We start from the raw sequence: 20,795 nt of genomic DNA, 5'->3' as shown, positions 1-20,795 counted from the left end.
ACGTAGAAACACCAAATAAAGAAGAAAGAGTGCAATTCTGGGGGAAATTATGGGACAATCCAATAGATTATAATAAAAAAGCAGGCTGGATGAAAGAGGTCAAAAAATGTAACCAACAAATGCAAGATCTAATAATAACACCAGAATTAATAAGTGAAAGAGCAAAGAAAATTAAAAATTGGACTGCGCCAGGCGACGATGAACTGCATGGCTTTTGGCTTAAACACCTAACAAGCCTTCATAAACAATTATCAAAACAGTTCAATCACATTTTGCAAGGCGGTGATGTTGAACAATGGCTAACAACTGGGAAAACTCATCTCATAATGAAAAACCCAGCAAAAGGTGCAGTTCCAAGTAATTATAGACCGATCACCTGCCTGCCAACCATGTTCAAATTATTAACTGGAATAACAGCAGATGAAGTGATGCAACACTTATCAACTAACAAACAGCTTCCAGTTGAACAGAAAGGAAATTGCCCGAACACCAGAGGCACAAAAGACCAGCTGCTAATTGACCAAATGATTTTAGAAAACTGCAAGAGAAGAAAAACAAATCTAAGTGTTGCATGGATTGACTACAAGGAAGCCTTTGATTCATTGCCTCACACATGGATACTAAAATGTTTAGAAACAACTGGTGTCAGCAGAAACATTCAGATATTTATTAAAAAAGCAATGAGCATGTGGAGTACACAGTTAACAATCAATGGTGAGACACTTGGACAGGTTAGCATTAGAAGAGGCATTTTCCAAGGGGACTCACTATCCCCTCTGTTGTTTGTAATCGCCATGACCCCACTTTCACAAATACTAAACAAAACAGGCCTTGGATACCAAACATCTAAAACATCAAGTCAAATCAACCATCTGCTGTACATGGACGATCTGAAGTTGTATGGAAAGTCCCAGTCAGAAATCGAATCACTGCTAAACACTGTCCGTATATTCAGTAGCGATATAGCAATGGAGTTTGGACTAGACAAGTGTGCTGCATTAATAATGAACAGAGGGAAAATAAGAAAAACAGAAGGAATAGAACTGACCAATGGGTGCAAGATTAAGAACCTGGAAGAGAAAGAACATTAAAAATACTTGGGCATTCTCCAGGCTGATAACATCGCACACACTGAAGTTAAAAGAAAAATTGGAAGTGAATACATCAGGAGAGTTAGAAAAATCCTCAAGTCCAAACTCAATGGCGGGAACACCATATAAGCCATAAACACCTGGGCTATACCTGTTATCAGATACACTGCAGGAATAATAGACTGGACCTAGGCAGAGCTAGAGACGCTAGATCGTAAGACCAGGAAAATCATGACCATCAGTCATGCTCTGCACCCCCGCAGTGATGTCGATAGGCTATACCTCCCTGGCAGCTCAGGTGGAAGAGGAATGCTGCAAGTCCATCAAACAGTAGGGGAGGAGAAAAGAGGCCTTGAAGAATATATCAAGGACATTGAAGAAGATGCACTTCAAATGGTCAATAACACAAAACTATTCAACACCAATGAAAGAAAGCAGGCCTACAAGTCAAGAACCGAGCAGAAAAATGGAGAAATAAGCCCCTGCATATTTCAATATTTGCACAATATAAGTGGAAAATCAGACATCACCAAGACCTGGCAATGGCTTAAGAATGGTTGCTTGAAGAAAGAAACAGAGGGTTTAATACTGGCTGCGCAGGAACAGGCACTAAGAACAAGTGCAATAAGAGCAAAAGTCAAAAAATCCACAACAAAGAGCAAGTGCCGCCTTTGTAAAGAAGCAGATGAAACAGTGGACCACCTAATCAGCTGTTGTAAAAAGATCGCACAGACTGACTACAAACAAAGGCATGACAAGGTAGCAGGGATGATACACTGCAACATCTGCAAAAAATACAACCTACCTGTAGCCAAGAATTGGTGGGACCATAAAATTGAAAAAGTTGAAGAAAATGAAGATGTAAAAATATTATGGGACTTCCGACTACAAACAGACAAACATCTGCCACACAATACACCAGATATCACTGTAGTCTAGAAGAAAGAAAAACAAGTGAAAATAATCTACATAGCAATACCAGGGATAGCAGAATAGAAGAAAAAGAAATAGAAAAAAATCACCAAATACAAAGATCTACAAATTGAAATTGAAAGGCTGTGGCAGAAAAAGACCCAAATAATCCCAGTGGTAATTGGCGCCCTGGGTGCAGTTCCAAAAGACCTTGAAGAGCACCTCAACACCATAGGGGCCACAGAAATCACCATCAGCCAATTACAAAAAGCAGCTTTACTGGGAACAGCCTATATTTTGCAACGATATCTATAATAACCAACAGTATTGATGATAAAATTCAGCCATTCCAGGTCCTTGGGAAGGACTCGATGTCTGGATAAAACAAACCAGTCAATAACACCTGTCTGACTGTGTAAACAAGAAATAATATATTAGAGGGATATTTCACCAGAACAATTTCCAGTGGGAAACCATTTGATCGGATTTGCATTGCCTCAGAACTGACTATCAGGTTGACATGATGCACAGCCTTAGGCTAGCAGGAATGCCTCAGGCACGATGTCTTCAGGAAATTAGGCTTCCTAGCCCTATTTGGACATTGAGGCTGTTCTCATGAGCAGCCTTGCCCAGGAGCATGGGGATTTGTGGGGGTTCCAGCGCTCTTGCCTAGCCTAATCCCACTCCTTAGACAGGCTCTTAGCTGAGGTTAAGGGAGTGAGCACGCCCTTAACCCGGCTGCCTGGTTCATGTGTCTCCTTGGGCTGCACACAGGTGCCTAGAGCACCCTTCTGGCGACTCATTGCGTGGTACCTTGTGGGATATTCAGAGGCCAGGAAAAGGAGTCCCAGCCTTGATCTGCAGATCTTCTGTTGATTTGCAGAAACTTATCTGCATTGCTCCTGGCAGCACGGATTGTCTGCGGCTTGCATGCCACAGTAAGATAAATTGTCTGCGGGGAGGTAGGTTGGGCCCTGCCTTTCCCACTGCCCCCCTCCCCACCCCAGTATTGGTTATGAGAACAACCTCATCATGTTGTACAAACGTACAGATGTCTGTACACTCGTACATGTGTTTGACTGTACAGTGAATGACTGTACCTGCATTTGTGTGAAATGTGAACCTGGATATAGGCCCTTCAAATGCATGGTACAGATAAGAAGTGTACTTCTGTACCCGTGAACCTGGATATAGGCCCTTCAAATGCATGGTACAGATAAGAAGTGTACTTCTGTACCCGTGTTCAATAAAACTGTTTTAATTGTTTTAATAATGGTTTTATGTTTTTACAGTTTTAGATTTTAATAGTTAATTGATTTTAGCTTTGTCTTAATGTAAATTGCCCTGAGACATTTTTGAAGGGTGGTAAAGAAATCAAATAACTAACTAAAATAATAAATAAATGTACCTGTGTACAGATATGTACCTATGTACATTGTACACTTGTATGAGGGCTAAACATAATCTGTGAATGGGTCTCCTACCGAGTGAACATGCAGCAGCAAATCTGGGTTTGACCGGCATAATGCATGGAACAGTTCTTAAGGTTTTAGATCACGTTAATGTAGTATTGCCTACATCCTTTTCTAAAATAACCAATCTCCTTGAATTAAATAAACTTTTATTTAAAAACAGAGTGAAAACAAAACATTAGTATGCTAAGTCAAGCACAGAGTTCCTCAACTGGGTAGAGACCAATGGACTGATCCCAATATTCATGAGACCCTTTGGGGAGCATTTCTGTTGCATTAAAAAAACAACCTCCAGTTCCCTCTCCTGTTATTTTAACTTCTTTACAAGATGGCAAAATCTCCATTAACTGGCAGCGTCTGGTCTGTGTTTGGTCTCTGCAGAAGCAGTTTAAAATCCTAGAGAATAAAATAAGAAGTTAGAAAAATATTATCATGCAGTTACTTCTCCTGTAGGGTATTGAAATACTGGAATAGACGTATTAACAACCAGAAGCATATACTTAGCTACATATACATTTATCTACCTATAACTGCTTATTTGCTTAACCTATGTAACTATATTTAAGGTGTAAGCTATATTTAATCTATACAAACTAAAAAACCTCTGCTTATGGTGGAAATCTAGCACTGGACGAATGCTTCCTGGAATACCCCTAAGATGAAATCAAAACGTTTTCAAATTGTCTTGTATAATGTAATTATTGCCTTGTTTAATATATAATATACTCTTAGTGTTATTAAGGAAACAGTTGATCCCCACCCCACCCTTTAGACAATTATCTTGGCATTCTCTGTTACCAACACTGCTATGCATAATTAATACTGATTTATTTTTTAATTATAGAATTTCTGTACACAAATGTGGGATATAAAATGGTGCTCCATGGATGAATTACTCCAAAATTTCATGAAGGCTTAAACTAATTATTAATTAGTTTTATAGACTAAAGGACACATTGAATCTAGTTTCTATCTCCTCTACATTCTAAATGAACATGTATTCCATTCCTCATTAATACTATATAACATCATAGCTTTGAATTTTTCAAAAAAATAAAAGACAGGTTAGGTGTGCAACAACCAACCAATGATTCTACCTTTGTTGTTTCATATTTTAAAAGTTGTTATTTGTGTGGATAATATTATTATTTAGCCCCTTTAAGAAGAACATTCATCATCAATGTGCTCCATCTCTCCAACCCTGTCACATGGAAGACCCTGACCCATGGGAACTTTCCATCCGTCCCGTACATTTTCTGTAAAAAAACAAACAGGTAAACAACAGAAAACAAACAAAAGAAAGAAACCCGTTCAAGAGTGTATTTTGTGCCTGCCTACTTTCTCTAGAGGGAAAAGTGGGATGCAAACAGAATTATAGGGGTTGGGAAAGCCCAGCAAGCTAATAAAGAAGTAATGCATGGCAGTTATAGATGGTGAAGGCTACAAGGATTGCTGGGAGCCTGAGGGTGTTCCTGGTGTAGAGCAGGGATTCTCAACCTTGGGCCCCCAGATGTTCTTCAACTTCAACTCCCATAAACCCCAACCAAAGGCCACTGGGGCTGGGGATTATGGGAGTTGAATTCCAACAACATCTGGGGGCCCAACATTGAGAATCCCTGGTCTAGAGTACCAGGTCACACAACCTAGATGGGATGGCAAGAGGAAGAGTGGGGGAACTTGAGGCAGGATTGCAAAAAGAAGAGGGAGTCTAGTTAACAACACACTAAGGATTCAGGGGACGGAAGGAGGTTTGTGGGCAGGAATGGGAGGCCAGGCTTGGATTTGTTTTTAAATTTAATGTATTTTGACATGTTGTATTTTACACACATCTTTCCCCATTCTGTCGTCGTCGTCCCCGCCCCGCCCCAACCCAACCCTACCCTAACCTTCTCTCCCCTAGCCAGCCTTTTGTGAGCTGTGCTGGCTGCAGGGAGGTGGGAAAAGAAAGGAGAGAGAGAGGGAAAGAGAGAGGAGAAGAAGAGGGGGAGCAGGGAGGAAGGGAGAAGGTCATGCCAGGGTCAGGAGAGGAAAGGTCAGGTTGGGACTTCCAGAAGTGAAGGGACAGAGGGCTGAGATCATGGAAAGAAAGGGGAAGGCTGTGCACATGAGAGGGAGAAGAAGAACAGAAGAGTGTGTGTGCTTCTGAGAGAGAGAGAGAGAGAGATTGAGAGAAAGCATGGTGAGTCAAGTAGTCTCTCTCTCTCTCTCTCTCTCTCTCTGAGTCAAACACATTCACAACTTGTCTGTGAGTAAGGGTTCTGAGTGTGCGTGCGCGCATATACACACATACATACAGAAAGAGGATAGGTTTTTTTAGATGGATGCGAGAAATAAGATCTGGAGGTGTGAGAGGTTTGGAATTGGCCTGTGCATGTGAAAGTAAGGCATCTGGGATGTGCATGTTACTTATGTGTGTTTGTGTGTGTATTTGCAGCATAAGAGAACTTAAATTTTGCTTGAAATAGCACCAAAAGACAGAATGAATTTTTTTACTTCATTCAGCATGGGTATTTCCTAGTAGGTTCATTACCCAAACGCCTCCACACACCAGTATCTATTAATCAGTCTTGCACAAGGAGTTTTGCTTTTAATATAAATAAATAATTGAAAAGTATATATGCTTTATACATACTTTAAAAAATCGTTAGCAGGTATGACTCAGAATAGAGAGAATTTGTTCGAAGAAAAACCCCAAGTTCAAGGAACTGGCTGTTAAGAATGTAGAACAGTACCAATGTTTGGAGTGACTCACATCTCCCCTAGATCCTGATGGGCCTCGAAGAGCCTTCCATTAGACTAGTGGTTTTTTAATTATATTACATTCCAGAGAACCTTGAGGTTGATGAAGGGCACCTCAAAGGGAAAAATCCATAATGTAGGACAAAGTTCTCTGAATGACAGCTTGCACACAATGCTGTCATGCTCTAACTCTGCATTGAAGTGGCAATAACAATTAAAATAACAACAAAATAATATTATTAACCAAGTGTTGAAACAGAAGTATCCACAGCCTACCATTGCAGGGCATAGCGGCAGTAGAGTGTGGCTCATCAACTAGTGAGCTGGAACCCGCAAGTGGGTTGCAGCCTGACCCAAAATGGGTTGTACCCGGTGGCACCATATTTATTTATTTATCTATCTATCATGTTTATATACCACCTGATATGTGTATCTCTAGGTGGTATACACGATTTACAGCAACAAATACAGAACAGAGTAAAAACAATTAAAGCCATTTCACAGAATAAAAAGTTAAAACAATTTCATAGGATTAAAACAATAATTTCTCAGCCTTAAAAGCCTGAGAAAAGAGGTGTGTCTTGAGGGTCTTTATAAAAGCGGTTAGAGATGGAGATGTTCTTATTTTGACAGGGAGCATATTCTACAGCCCTGGGGCAGCCACAGAGAAAGCCTGGTCCCGAGTCACCACCAAACGAGCCAGTGGCAGCCATAACTGGACTTCCACAAATGATCTTAATAGGCAGCTCGGTTCAGGACAAAGAAGGCTCTCTCTTAATTACCCTGGACCCAAGTCATTGAGGGCTTTATAGGTAATAACCAGCATGTTGTATTATGCTTAGAAACCTATCGGCAGCCAGTTCAATTCTTTAAAAATCTGTGCTTTATGGTCTCTTCGGGTTGTCCCAGAGACTAGGGATGTGCATGGATCCAGTTCCAGGCACTCCCGGGAGGGTGGAGGGTTACTTTAAGGGGCAGGGAGGGTGCCTCCTACCTGCCCCGCCACTTCCCCCCGCTGGCACTCTCCCAAAAAGCGTTGGCGCAGGGTTGCAGCATTCCTCCTTGCAGCCCTGTTCAGAGTTGGCATGCAAATAAATGGCCGATGCGCATGCATGTATTTGTGTGGCAACGCTGAACAAGGCTGCAAGGAGGTATGCTGCAGCTCCGCACCCATGCTTTTGGGGAGTGCGCCAGTGAGGGAAAAGTGGTGGAGCGGGGGATGAAAGATTTCCTGACATTTAAGGCAACCCCCCTCGCCCTCCAAACTGGTTTGAACGCTGGTCGATGGACCAATTCGGCACTCCAGAAAAGGAGTGCTGAACCTGTTCCCTGCACATCCCTACCAGAGACCAGTCTGGCTGCTGCATTCTGTACCAATTGTAGTTTCCAGAATATGTACAAAGGCAGCCCCATGTAGAGTGCATTACAGAAGTTGAGCCTGGAGGTTAGCAGCATATCCTTTTGGATCTCTCTGCAGCTTTCGATACCACTACATGGGCGTAGCTGACGTATCAGCCAAAGCTGATAAAAAGCTTACCTGGCCACTGCCTCAACCTGAGAAACCAGAGCGAGTTTTGGATCCAGGAGCATTCCTAAGTTACATATTAGTCTTTCAAGGGGAGGTAACGCCATCTAGGCAGATCTAAACCATCTCTCAGGTCCTAACTCCCCACAGTCAGTACCTCTGTCTTACTCAGATTCAACTTCAGTTTGTTATTCCTCATCTAGCCCTTTACCGCCTCTAGGCAGGCATTTAGAGAAGTCATGCCATTTCCTGATGAGGCTGATAAGGAGAAATAGATTTGTGTGTTATCAGCATATTGATATCACCCTGCACCAAACCTCCTGATGATCTCTCCCAGCGGTTTCATGTAGATGTTAAAGAGCATAGGAGACAGTATGGAGCCTTGTGAATCTCCATACTTTAGCCCTTGCTTTGTATAGCAGCACTCTCCAAGTGACACCACCTGAAATCTACCAGAGAGGTAGGAACGGAACCACTGTAAGACAGTGCCCCCCAATCCCATGGTCAATGGTATTGAAAGCCACCGAGAAATCCAAAAAGGATCAGCAAAGTCACATTCCCTCTGTCAATACCCAATTGGAAATCATCTAGCAAGCCAACCAAGGCAGTCTCAATTCCAGAGCCGGTTTGAAATGGGTCTAGATTTCCCCCTTTAAAAAAAGAAATAAATATAGGAAGACAGGGCAGAGGAGGAGGTGAACGAGTAAAGGTGTGTCTATGAAGTGTAGACACACCCTCTTTAGATTGATTCTATACTAGTTGAACTATTATAACTTTCCCACAGAAATTGCTGGGAGTGTTAATACAAGTGCTAAGAAAGGTCTCCATTTCATCTGTATTCAACTCCATCCTCATATAACAGCTCTATTCAACTCTACCTCACATAAATACAATTGCTAGGGTACCTAGTGAAAAGAGATTATGTTAAACCCCTCTGAGAAAGATAGGGAGAGGAGAAAGCAGGACACACACATTAAAAACAGGGATCCCAGCCTCTAATCTAGGGGTTCCTAACCTGTAGTACTCCTAATGTTGCTGAACTACAGTTCCCATAATCTCCAGCTACAGTTATAGTTGGGGAGGAAAGGAATTGGAGTTCAGCAACACCACAAGTTGGGAATCCCTGCTCTAATCAATTAAAAAAGCATTCCCATTAAATAGGCAACACATCTTTTTATATAGTTAATTATCTATAATGCAAGTACGTATAAATAGGGCAGATGGTTATCACCATGTCATTTTCACATAGGACGAAATGCTTCTGTCTAAGATGGTGCATGTATGTCACAGCAGGCACTATCTAAAAACAAAGTTTGCTATTCCTCTTCAAAAGTATTGCTTTAATTATATGCTAACATATGCAGATTTAATCAATTAATTACTCAGTTAAACCTTAAGATGTTTTAAACTGGGCCACAGGTCTAATTAAAACTGGATCCCACGTTACAGGTTTGGGGTGAGGGTGAATCCTAGATCTGGAAACTTGAAGGCAAATGTTCTAGCATCTCAAGGAGTGTTTTCAAGCACCAGGCAGGCTGATCACCAGTCCTGGCATTCAACTTGGCAGATCACAAGTTGTACAGGGTTTGCTTAGAAGTCAACACTTTGCCCACAAAGAAGCAACATGGTACATTACTCAGCAACATTCTCCCTTCTCCTCTGATTCTGTCAGCTTTACAAGTGGCAATGTTTTCACCCTAGAAACCACACCCTAGCATCGCTGCATTTATCTTGCAAGTGATCTCCGAATAACACAGCTCTGTAGGGTTTGTTTTTGTTTTATACATCTTTAAAAGGGTTTGGGGGGGGGGTATTGTTGTTTATTTGGTGTGGTTTTGGGGAAAAGAAACTATTTCCGCTTGGAACCTTTTTGTGAGGAAGCTCTCTACTCGACACCCTGTTTTTTCCAGGAGCAAAGTCACCCCCACTCCAACCTGATGTCCCCCAGGCAGGGTCAGCCTCCGGCATTTGCCTGCCCTGAATCAGGCACTCTCATACTCGGTCACCGTAGTCCTCCCCAAATCAAAGAAAACTCTTGACCCTCCCCCCAGCTGGAGGGCTCTGAAATAAAACAAAAGACATTCCTAGTTAGATTATCACCATTTGTCAACAATGCAAATGAGGAGGTACACACTGAGGAAGCGGAAGGTCAGTTCACAGCCTCCTTTTCCAGTTCAAGCGCGCACAAAATCTGAACATAGTGCAGAGTGTTCGCAGCTTCCCTAGCAACTGCCCTTGGCTTTTGTGGCGATGTCCAAGCTTATGGTCCCTTCTGATGTTCTCCTGAAGCTGTGAGAGAGGAAGCATTACACATGAAGGAGGGAGATAAATCTTCTGTTCTCAAAAATGATGATGGTGTAGTTCTGTACTTCACATGATTTAGAAGTGGGGAGAAAGGAAGCATGGTTCCCCTCCCTTAACTTCTGGAGAACATCAAAAAAATGGCCATTAGGCTCTGACTGATGATAGAAACCAACATGTCATATGCTTGCAATGGATCCTGCAGATTTCCAGATCGAGTGGCTTGGTGTTGACCAAGTTTATTCATGCTTTCCCCCAATTAATTTACCCACCAGGCCATTATCCCTATTGGGGTTGATCAAGGCTTTCTTTGTGGGGATGCTATCAGTCAGCAATGATACTTCCTTTGGGTCCTGATCAACCAGTGGCAGCTACTGCAGTGAGTCATCTCATGCAGCTGCCTATATATGCCTGCTAATGGAAATAACCCTGCCTTATGTCAATCCTGGACTGGTCCAATCCAGGTCTTAAAGAATGGTCAAGGTAGGCTATATTTGCTTCCAGGTGGCTTAGCTTCACCTAGAGAGCGAAGTTGGCAGGCAAAGGTGAACTAGGCTAAGAATAGGAAGGTCCCACTACAGTAGAAAGGCATGAGAGATCCCAATCCACAAGGCAGAAGGTACAGAAGCAAAATCTTAATTCATTTTCTATATCTTAACTATACAAAGGGAATCAGCACAGTTGCTTGGGTGGCAACAATGAGCAGTGGTGACTCAACACAAAGAGGACCCTAGCCTTTTAATCAGGCCGTTTCTTCTGGGTTACTAATGCAGGCATCTCCTTCATTCCATGTTTGTTTCCACGAGGGTCAAAAAGCAGCTCCCATTTTCAGTAATCTTTGACACTCGTTCCAAACACATTCACTTCCTTTAAATACTGTTCTTCTCAGCACCATTTACTGCCTTCTTTGACTTCACTGTCCTCTTCAATTGCCCTCACTGCCATTTAACCTGATAAGCTGTGGTGACTCCCATGATTTTGTTTTTCTAAAGATGATGTCAAGGATGCCCACAAACAAAACCATATTGATCACCACTTGCCAGCTAAGCAGAAGTGTGGCCAGATGAGGCTGAAGACTGCAAGGGCAAAGGAGAAGGAAGGCAATGGCACGGAGAAGCAGCTGCCAAGGGAACAAAGAGACACCAGCATTAAAATAATGTGAACGAGGAAATTTGGGTTTCATTGTCTGATTTTTGGTAATTTACTTGACTGAGTCAAATATGCCAGTTATGAAGTGCATAGCAAAATTAAAGCATATCTGGCATGGCCTAGCCAACAACATTTCTTCAATGTCCCAGGCAAAACGATTGCGACAATTCTGATAATTGTACACAAGGAAGTGAAATGAGCAGGTCTCTGCTAACTGGGCAAGAGGCACCATCTCAACTGGTGGCTCTCTTGTATTTAGCGGGGGGAGAGCGACTGCCCCTCTTCCGCCAGTAAGGCATCTCTCCAGTGAGCATCAGCTTTGTGTTTCTTTTTAGATCATGAGCCCTTTTGGGATCATGCTCTTATCCTTTTTGCTATGTAAACCATTCTGGTAACTTTTGGGGGGTTGAAAAACAGCACATAACTATTTTAAATAACCATCATGATAAATTCACCCTTTTGCATTTTAACAAATTCCAGCATTAACCAAAACCAATTCCAGTGATGTGTAAATTTACAGGCGAAGGGAAACTTACAGGAAGGGTGTACCCTTGGTAGTCATTCATCAAGTCTTGAATGAAGGGGTGCTTCAGGAGAAGGGCAACTGTGATGGGTTCCAGTTCTTCAGAGCCAAGATCCTTGTATACCTTTAAGAAATGCTTTAAAGAGGAATACAAACTGCTCACTCTATTAGGCAAGGAAGCCATTAAAAAAGACCCAACAGAAATGTTGATATAAAAGAAAGGGATAGACATTTACTGTCTGGAGTGGGAGACTGCTGTCTTCTCTGGCATTGGCCTGGAAGCTAGGACTATAGTTGGCTTTTAGCACACATCTCCTCCAGAATGGCCAGATTTACTCCAAAGTCCCTGTGAGCACCTCACATATGATTCAGGTTTTTCATTGTGTGTTAGAGTGTAGCCCGATTTACATCCAGGGTTTTTAAAAAATAATAATCCACTTTTTGCATTGGTTTTTTGGAGGCAATTTCAAACTCGCAGTAAAGCCTGCTGTGTGAAAAATGCCCTTGATGGTGAAAAGGGGGCATACCCCTCATCTAATCAGGACTTAGCATCTTCATAGCACATTTCAACTGTCCAATTCCTGTCAATGGTCACATGGAAGTCGTGTGGATGCTCAGCTTCACATATAGTATCTCAGTAATCCTTAAAACAGCCCTGTAAGTTAGGCCAGCATTATTACCCCTATGGCAGATCTGAGGCTGATAAACAATGCCTTGCCTATGGCCATCTAGCATAGCAGTTTTCAAACTTCTTTTCTTGCAACCTTGTTGAAGGCAATCAATTATCTCCACAATCCAGAAGAACAATTTATCCTCAGAGGAGTTTTCATAAAATCACAGCCAGGCAATACATGCTAGGGCTTATTGGTTGAGTTTCATTAGTTGACTGGCTGCATTCAGAACTGCTACATGGTGCATGGAATGCAGACATTTAGATTTAGCAGTCTCACCGGAAGCAAGCTATTAATTCTGTATCTAAATGACTGTAATGTTACTTTGCAAGTACTGCCAACAAAATCTTAAAAGATCATAAATATTTTAATTAGGGAGCGACCCGGTGCCTAATATTCCACCTCTGAGTCACAACTTGTACTTTAAAAACTGCTGACCTCATGAGCTCATAGTTGTGTTCCTTGAACCAGACACTTCCAAGCTTACACTCTGAGCCTCTACATTATACCAGTTCTCAGGTAATATTTCATATTCAACATGACGATACAAGTCCACAGTTATGGTGCCCATGCACTCAAGCGTTGCCATGGCAATACACATGATATCCGCAGAGGAACACAACATTAACATTTCTCTCTGTTTTTCATAACTTTTGAAACAATGAGCTGCATCCAAGAATGAGTTGCATCCCCAGCTTCTTCTAGGGGGAGGTAAAGGTAAAGAATGCTGTCAAGTCGATTTTGACTCCTGGTGCCCACAGAGCCCTGTGGTTTTCTTTTACCATTGCCTCCTCCTGCACAGTATGAGATGATATCTTTCAGCATCTTCTTATATTGCTGCTACCCGATATAGATATTTCCCATCGTTTGGGGAACATACCAGCAGGGATTCGAATGGGCAACCTTCCGCTTGTTAGTCAAGCATTTCCCCGCTGCACCACTTAAGGTGGTTGGGGGAGGGGCAATTTCCCCATATCCTCCCTGTGCAACTCTTTACACATGCTGCAAATCTGCTCCTGAGGGTTGGGGGACAGCTTCACCACTTGATTATCAAAGCTTACTATATTTACCTGAATTCGAGATCAGGTTTCCCCCAAGTTTTTTGATATTAGAAACCAGGAGGTCGTCTTAAATTCAAAATCCTGTTCCTTTTGAGTAAATGCATGTATAACCTATATTTAACCTCTGCTTTAAGAGGGTCATCTTAAATTCATCTCCGATTCAGGTAAATATGGTATATCCTATTCTTATCCAGGGGTTCATGGCAGGAAACAACAATTAACATGAAAAAGAAATAGAAGTTTGTAAGAAGTTTTTTGGATATAACCAAATGTTGTTTTTCACAAATAAGACTTACCCCATCTTGAATAGCAGCACTAAGGCCACTATTGACCATAACACTGCTTTGCAAGCTGCACCTGTTTTCACAGAGTGCCATTTCAGCCTCCCTGATAAATGAGAACCATCACCTGATCCCAGAAATCCATTTAGCCTACACTGCCACAAACAGTGGTTTGTGCCATTTTTGAACACTTATGGATTTCCCGTCTCCCAGAGCTACAATGGAGCCCTAGCCTGAGCACATTTCAGAGATAGCAGATGTTGACTGGGCTGTCCTTTGTGGGCCAAGGTTATGGATTTCATTTAATATTCAGTATAATTGCAATCCTGATGGTACCACCTGCCATGGGCCCTGGGGCGTAACTACCATTAGGCAAGGGGAGGCGGCTGCCTGGGGGCCCCCACGCCTCGAGGGGCCCCCAGAGGAAAGTCACATGACTTTATATTGTGAAGTGTGTGTGCGTGCATCAGCGAGGGGCCCATTTTAAAATTTTGTCTCTGGGCCCACTCCAGCCTTGTTACGCCCCTGCGGATGAGCCCCTGTATAAGAGCAGGATATAAGCTTAATTAAACAGGTAGTGTATAGCAACGTAGCAATGTTGGTGGCAGCCTGTGTTCAAATTTTGGGCTGCCACAGTCATTGCTGCTGGCTGCAGGCCACCCACCCTCTTCCTTCCTTCCTTCCTTCCTTCCTTCCTTCCTTCCTTCCTTCCTTCCTTCCTTCCTTCCTTCCTTCCTTCCTCCGGATTACCTGCCGCCTCTGTGGCTAACCCATTACAGTCCTGGCTGTAATGTCACTATACCACGCTGTGCCTGGAACTTAGCAAGCCACTGGGAGTTAGGGCTGTAGTGTGTTAGCCGCAAAGGCAGCAGACAATCTGGGGGTGGGGAGGAGGAGGGCAGGCAGGTGAGCATGAAGGTGACAGGGGAGGGGCCCTCAGCAGCCCCCTTCCTCAGGGAGGGTGCAGGACCACTCATGTTCTTTGAATACATCCACCCAATTACAGTCACGCTCCCGTAGTGAAACTGTTGGCTGTTTAACCAACCTCATAGTGGTCCTCTGCCTTCAGGTAACCACTAAATCTATGGTTGTCAGCAGCTATGGTTGTTTCATGCTGAAACACTCTGAGTAGTGTAACCAGGGAAATCTTCCCTTCATTGGTGTAACACTCATCTTCATCTTCCTTCTCTTCTTCTTCCGCTTCTTCCCCACCGTACACCTCTTCTGGCTCTTCATGTTCAACACTTATCAGCTGTTCGGCAGAAGGAGTAAACTGCAAAAGAAAATCATAATGTCTTGTAAGCACTGGGCTGCTTTCTGCTTCCTCACTGGTCACTAATGTCTGGAAGACGTTTCTTCCATGACCCATTATGGCTTGTGGCTACTACCAGCAAAGGTGGGGCCAAGGCCAGTAGCCTGTAGTGTGCATGTTTGCAGAGAAAAGCAACTTGGGAAATGGGATATAGCCTTCAAGGAAGTGTCTGGCAGCTGGTGAGAAGGAGGATCTGGGAAGAAGGGCAATCAAGTGGATGCTGCTTGGTTTGGGGGGAAAAGATTCTGCTTCACAGACCGCTACAAACTGCCTGGATGCCTCCAAGCTCTATCTCTCCATGCTCAACATGAATACAAGTAAATAAAAGAGATATTACTCATAAAAGAGATACTATTATCCCTGCTACATCCCTGCTATTACTACTAGTAGTAACTGCATAGTAGCAGTGGTAGTGACTGGACAAGAAGGAATAGATGTAGATGACAAAAAGGCATCTTTCAAAGTTATCTTATTTTTAACAGGGGAAGAGCAACTGGCCCTTTTCAATCCCATCACAGCATCTTCCCAGTGGCAGTTGCTGGGGTTTAATTTATATATCTTTTTAGACCGTGAGCCGTTTGGGGGCTGGAAATCATATTATCACTACTACTATTTTATTTTTTCTGTGCAAACAGCTTTGAGAACTTTTTTGGTTGAAAAGTGGTATATAGGAGAACCTTGTTACTCGTGGGGGTTCCATTCCTTGCCTTCTGCCGCGAGGAATGGAACTGTGAGTAATGAGGCATTAGGGCTTTGGGTAAAGGGGGGTTAGGTTCCAGGGTGGAAAACTGAAAGTGCCAAAACGGCCCTAAAACTTACCGTGCCATGCTCCGTGGCTCCTCAGTGTGCCAAGGCATGCCCTCTGAAGGGCGAAATGCCCCCCCAAACAATAAAAAATAACAGGGGAAAGGCTGTTAAAAAACGAGTCACAAATCTCCTTATATCTCCTATGTCCTCCTGGACTCTGAGAGGCAAAATGGCAGCGGGAAGTCACTTCTGGCCCTCTAGGAACCGTGGATGTATGGGTTTTAACCCCTCGTATCCACGGATACTGAAAAAGAGTGTCAATGGGACACCCTGCAGATACGTGGAACAACGAATAGCGGTTCCACGAATAACAAGGTTCTTCTGTAGAAGTAATATTAATAACATTGCAAAAAGACTTAAGCCCCTGGCGTTTGCTCACCCAGAAAGACCTAAACCCTGTAATGAAGCCTCTGGAGCTTCTCATTGTTCAAGGAACAAAAGGATGTCTAAGCAGCCCTCCCCAGGGGTTTAGCAAGGCTGGAGTGGGCCCTGGGACAAAAGGTGAAATGGCCCCCCTGCCCCACCTATTCTTCAGAGAGGCCAGAGGGGGAGAGCAAAAAGCCAGCTGTCACCCAGTTGGTGCACACACCCCGCCACCCTGTATACGAACACGATTCATACTTATATACCACATTCCCTAAGTGGTTTACAAAGATATAAATAAACAAATAAAATGGGCTGGGCATCCGTAGGACCTTTTACAGGGGGTGGCAAAGCCAGCAATCCAATATCCCCCTCCCTGGAAGAATGCCCTATTGAATTCAATGGGAACTGGCTCAATCCAGGGTGGGGGGTTCACCCATGCCAGGAACATTTGTCTTCCCTTATTCAATTGTAGGTATGCTCCTGGTCCTCCCAACCTGTTCTTGGCTAGGTATAAAAGGCAAGCGGCATTTCTGTTTACAGATAACACCTTGGGCCCACCTTCAACAACTTGGGCCCACCTTCTCCTTCAGGACCCCCGCCGCTTATTAAGATCTTCGAGAGAGGTCTGCCTGCAGCTGCCCCCAGCTCATCTGGTGGCGACTCAGGGCTGGGCCTTTTCTATAGCCATCCGAGGCTGGGAACGAACTGCCCGTTCTTGTTAGAGCTTCCCTATCTCTAGCAGGTTTTAGAAGAGCACTCAAGATGCCTTTATTTCACCAAGCCTTTGCTCAGCTGGAGGTTGGATTTTATGCTTGTTGCTACTGTTCTTTAATTGGTTGTTTTAAAGTTTTGTTTGGTTTTAATTCAGGTTTTATTGTTTATTTTGTAAACCGCCATATAAATGTAATAAATAAATAAAATAAAATAACTGCGACCTTTGTGACATGAACAGGTGTTATTCCCAGTTAACCTCTGCTAACTGGGCAAAGAGGCACTTCTTAAGTGTGGTGATTTAAAAATCAGAGTCCTGTGACAAACAATGAATCCACTCTCATTTCTACTCTCAGAATAACACCTCAGAAACAACAAAACCCAGTGCCCTATGGGCTTGTGGGTGGTTGGCGCCCTATGTGCACTACACCACCACTCGCTCTGGGCCACCCTGGTGCCCCCCAACTGGAGTTATGGGGCTGCTGAAATTCCCCATTATTCCCTATGGGGGGGGAAAGCTGAAAGCCGTGCAAACTTCAGAAATTCTTTAAAAATCACCCTTTTCACCAATTTCTTTGAAATCTGGGTGGTAGCAGGCACCCATTGGGGCACTACCATCTGACCAACTCTTCTGCCCCCAAAACCCCTTTTCTGCTCCAAATCTGCCCCAAAGGCATACCAACTTCAAAAATCTTTTAAAAATCACCCCTTTGCCCAATTTCTTTGAAATCTGGATGGTAGCTTGCACCCACGGGGTGCACCACCAACCACAACCCACTCTGGGCCACCCTGATGCTCCCCATGTGGAGCTATAAGGCCGCTGAAATCCCCATTATTTCCTGTGGAAAAAAGCTTAAAGACACACCAAATTCAAAAATTCTTTTAAAACCATCCCTTTGCTCAATTTCTTTGAAATGTGGGTGGTAGAATCCACCCATTGGGCACTACCACCCAAACCACTTTGGCCACAAAATGGAGGTCCAAATCTCCAAATTTTGGGGCTTCAAATCGGGGGTGATTTGTTTTGTCTACAAATCACCCAAATCAGCCAGATTGGGGTACAAATCATTTTGTACCTGAATCGTTTCACACATCCCTACTGGCTACTACCCAATCCGCCTTCAACTCCCTCTCACACCCACTTTTTTACCAGCACACCACATCACTCTTGTGGGAAACTCTACCACTACCTGGGCATAATTGCACAAATCTAGTACTTATTAATATTTTTAAAGAAACAAAAACGCAAGCATGCAATAAAAATAAGCAATTAAAAAAACCAATAAACAAACAATAAAGCAATGAAATGAAATAAAAAGCAATTAAAAACAAGCAATAAAAATGACATTATTTCATCACAAAGGACTTAAAAATGAAAGCTGGCGTGAGTGTGAGAGGAGAGACACACAGCGCTGGAATTGCTGTGCTAACAACAATTGTTAATATCAGTTAAGTTACTAGAAAGATTCACTGGGGCTTTCTATAAATAAGTAAGAGTGGTTGAAAGTGTCATTTTACAATGATGACATTTTACAATGATGTTTTCTTAACAAGGAAACATCGACATGTTTCCATGCGTGCAGAACTGGAGACAGAGCATACATTTTCTGCAGAACTTAAGCACCAAACAAGACACACTATTAAATGAACCATTGTCTAGTTAAGGGGTTAGTTTTACTCTTAAGCAGCAGCTGTGTAGCAGCAGCCCTGATCTGAACTGAGCTCAGAGTCCTTTATCTCTGCACCATATTTAGGCTGAAGATCCTTCTCCTCTGCCACCGAAAGCTGCTATAGCTCCCTGAAGATGCTATTGGCTACAAATACAAAACAGCACAATTTTACTATGAAGCCAATTTTTAAATAAAATAAAATAACAATAAGTGAGGGAGTGGAGAGAGATTTAAAAAAGAGGTTATTTATTTATTGGTAATTTTATATACCACTTTTTGTTTAAAAATAATCCCAAGGTGGTAATTGAAGCCTCTCTCCCTTCTTGCAAACAGAACCTGACAATAAGGGGCAATTAAGAGAAGCCATTCAGGGGGCAATTAACAGGGGCTGACACTCTGCACAATGCAATGTCAGTGTAGGGACCCATTGGGGCTACTGCACAAAGTGAAAGGCAGCCCCCACAGTGTTCCCTGCCAGGGCAGCTGCGGAATAACTTAAAAGACTGCCCAGACATCTGTGCTGTGCTACCTGCCCTGATTTCCAATGGAAGTCGTGCTGTGCAACTGCCCCGGAGCAGTTTCAAGTCATTCTGCAGCTGCCCTCTTGGGCAACACCAGCAGGGCTGCCTTTCACTTTGTGCAGCAGCCCCGGTGGGTCGCTAACACCAGGTATTTATCAGTAATCTTGTTGCTGTGCTCAACAGGAAATAATAAAAGTGGGGCAGAACCTGCAAGCAAAAAGCTTCTACAGTAATTACGGCATATAGCCCTGAAAAGTCTCAACAACAAATTTGGCAGCCCACAGTGGACAATCTGGTGCTGCCACTGTCGTCCAATCAAAGAAGAAGAACTGCCACAAGTAAGGTCTATTAAAAGTGGGGAGGACCACCCAGAAAACAATGGAATGTGATGGGCTACCAACAATAGCTTAGTGGCAGAGTATCTGCTTTGCATGCAGAAGGACCCAGGTTCAGTTTTCTGTACCTCCAGGCAGGGCTGAGAGAGACTCCTGCCTGAAACCCTGACAAACTGCTGCCAGTCAGCGTAGACAATACTAAGCTAGATAGACTAAGGGTCTGACGCATTAGAAGGCAGTTTCCTGTGCTTCTATATTTCTCTGAGCTCAACTGGATTCTCTGTAAAAGTGAATGAACATAGAATGTGGCCCTTCCAGATTAAACTATTCTTACTGCTGCTGCTGCTACTGTTTATATATCACTTTTCAACAGAATTGTTTAAAGTGGTTTACATAGAAAAATAATAAATGAATAAGATGGTTCCTTATCCTCCGCAAGGGCTCAAAATCTTTAAAAAAAACCCCCATTTAAAAAGTATGTTTGTCCAGAACAGAACACAAAATATTATGCACAATTAAGATCACATCTACACAACAAAGCTTCTCATTTCTGTTTCATGCACACACATATTGACTAGCCTTAGGTGGAAGAGCTATAAAAGCCAGGCTTTAAGGAATAAGAACCTCCATTGTCATGTGTCCCTACTGATTTTCACCATCACCATCACACTTTACCATAGTGGTATCAAGAAGAGGCTTCTCTTTTTTTCTGTGGATGTAGGTCCCTGTAGCAACACTGAGGGCCCGATATACACCGTCAACAGCATCCGGGTGGGCAGCGAAATAAAGTAGCATCTCCGTATAATCCAGCTGAGGAGGGTCTTTTTCAGGATCAGCAAATAAAGTGAATAAAAACTGCAAAAGGAAATGTGCTTTACTTAATGGATGCACTGGATATTTAATGGCTCCAACAATTAAAGACTGAGCAAAACCCAATCAAACATACAAGCACTACTAGGGGCTGCTTCACAAGTTACCCTGAAGCAGGAGTAGGCAACCCTGGTCCTCCAGCTGTTGCTGAACTATAGCTCCCATCATCCTCCCCAGCCACAATACATTGCGGCAGGGGACGATGGGAGCTGTAGTTCAACAACAGCTGGAGAGCCAAAGCTGCCTACTCCTGCCCTAAAGCCTCCTTTTCAGGTATAATTTCTGTGTTGGAGAAGTGTGGGTGATTTCTAGGGATGTGCATGAATCGTTTTGGTGGGGCGGAGCACAGTACCTTTAAGCATGAGTAAAGCTGGTCCTTACCTGCTCCCTCACCGCATTTCCTGCTGCGCCTCTCAGAAGTCCACATGCAGCTGCAGCAGCATGGTGTTGTTGAACACGCACATGGCCGCCACGCACG

General features: G+C 43.2%; 1 protein-coding gene across 8 annotated transcripts in view; it reads right to left on the bottom strand.

The window, feature by feature from the left end:
• Positions 1-3,607: 3,607 nt before the first annotated feature.
• SPEF2 (sperm flagellar 2) overlaps positions 3,608-20,795 on the bottom strand; it is a 228,601-nt gene continuing 211,413 nt past the window's right edge. For 3 of the 8 annotated variants that reach the window (XM_053292083.1, XM_053292084.1, XM_053292089.1), the window contains 4 exons: positions 20,123-20,302; positions 14,771-14,998; positions 11,726-11,848; positions 10,088-11,160 (listed from right to left, as the gene is read on the bottom strand). In XM_053292083.1, coding sequence (XP_053148058.1) covers positions 10,966-11,160; positions 11,726-11,848; positions 14,771-14,998; positions 20,123-20,302 — 726 coding nt within the window. In that variant the 3' untranslated portion in view covers positions 10,088-10,965. Of the gene's footprint in view, positions 3,872-4,572; positions 4,732-9,873; positions 10,029-10,086; positions 11,161-11,725; positions 11,849-14,770; positions 14,999-20,122; positions 20,303-20,795 lie in introns of those variants that run through there. The other 5 variants (XM_053292085.1, XM_053292087.1, XM_053292086.1 and 2 more) reach the window with 5 other exon arrangements.

The sequence above is a fragment of the Hemicordylus capensis genome, chromosome 2 (genome assembly GCF_027244095.1).
Source record: "Hemicordylus capensis ecotype Gifberg chromosome 2, rHemCap1.1.pri, whole genome shotgun sequence".
Taxonomy (NCBI): Eukaryota; Metazoa; Chordata; class Lepidosauria; order Squamata; family Cordylidae; genus Hemicordylus; species Hemicordylus capensis.
The sequence above is the reverse complement of the archived record's forward strand: the minus strand, read 5'-3'. Positions and strand labels throughout refer to the sequence as shown.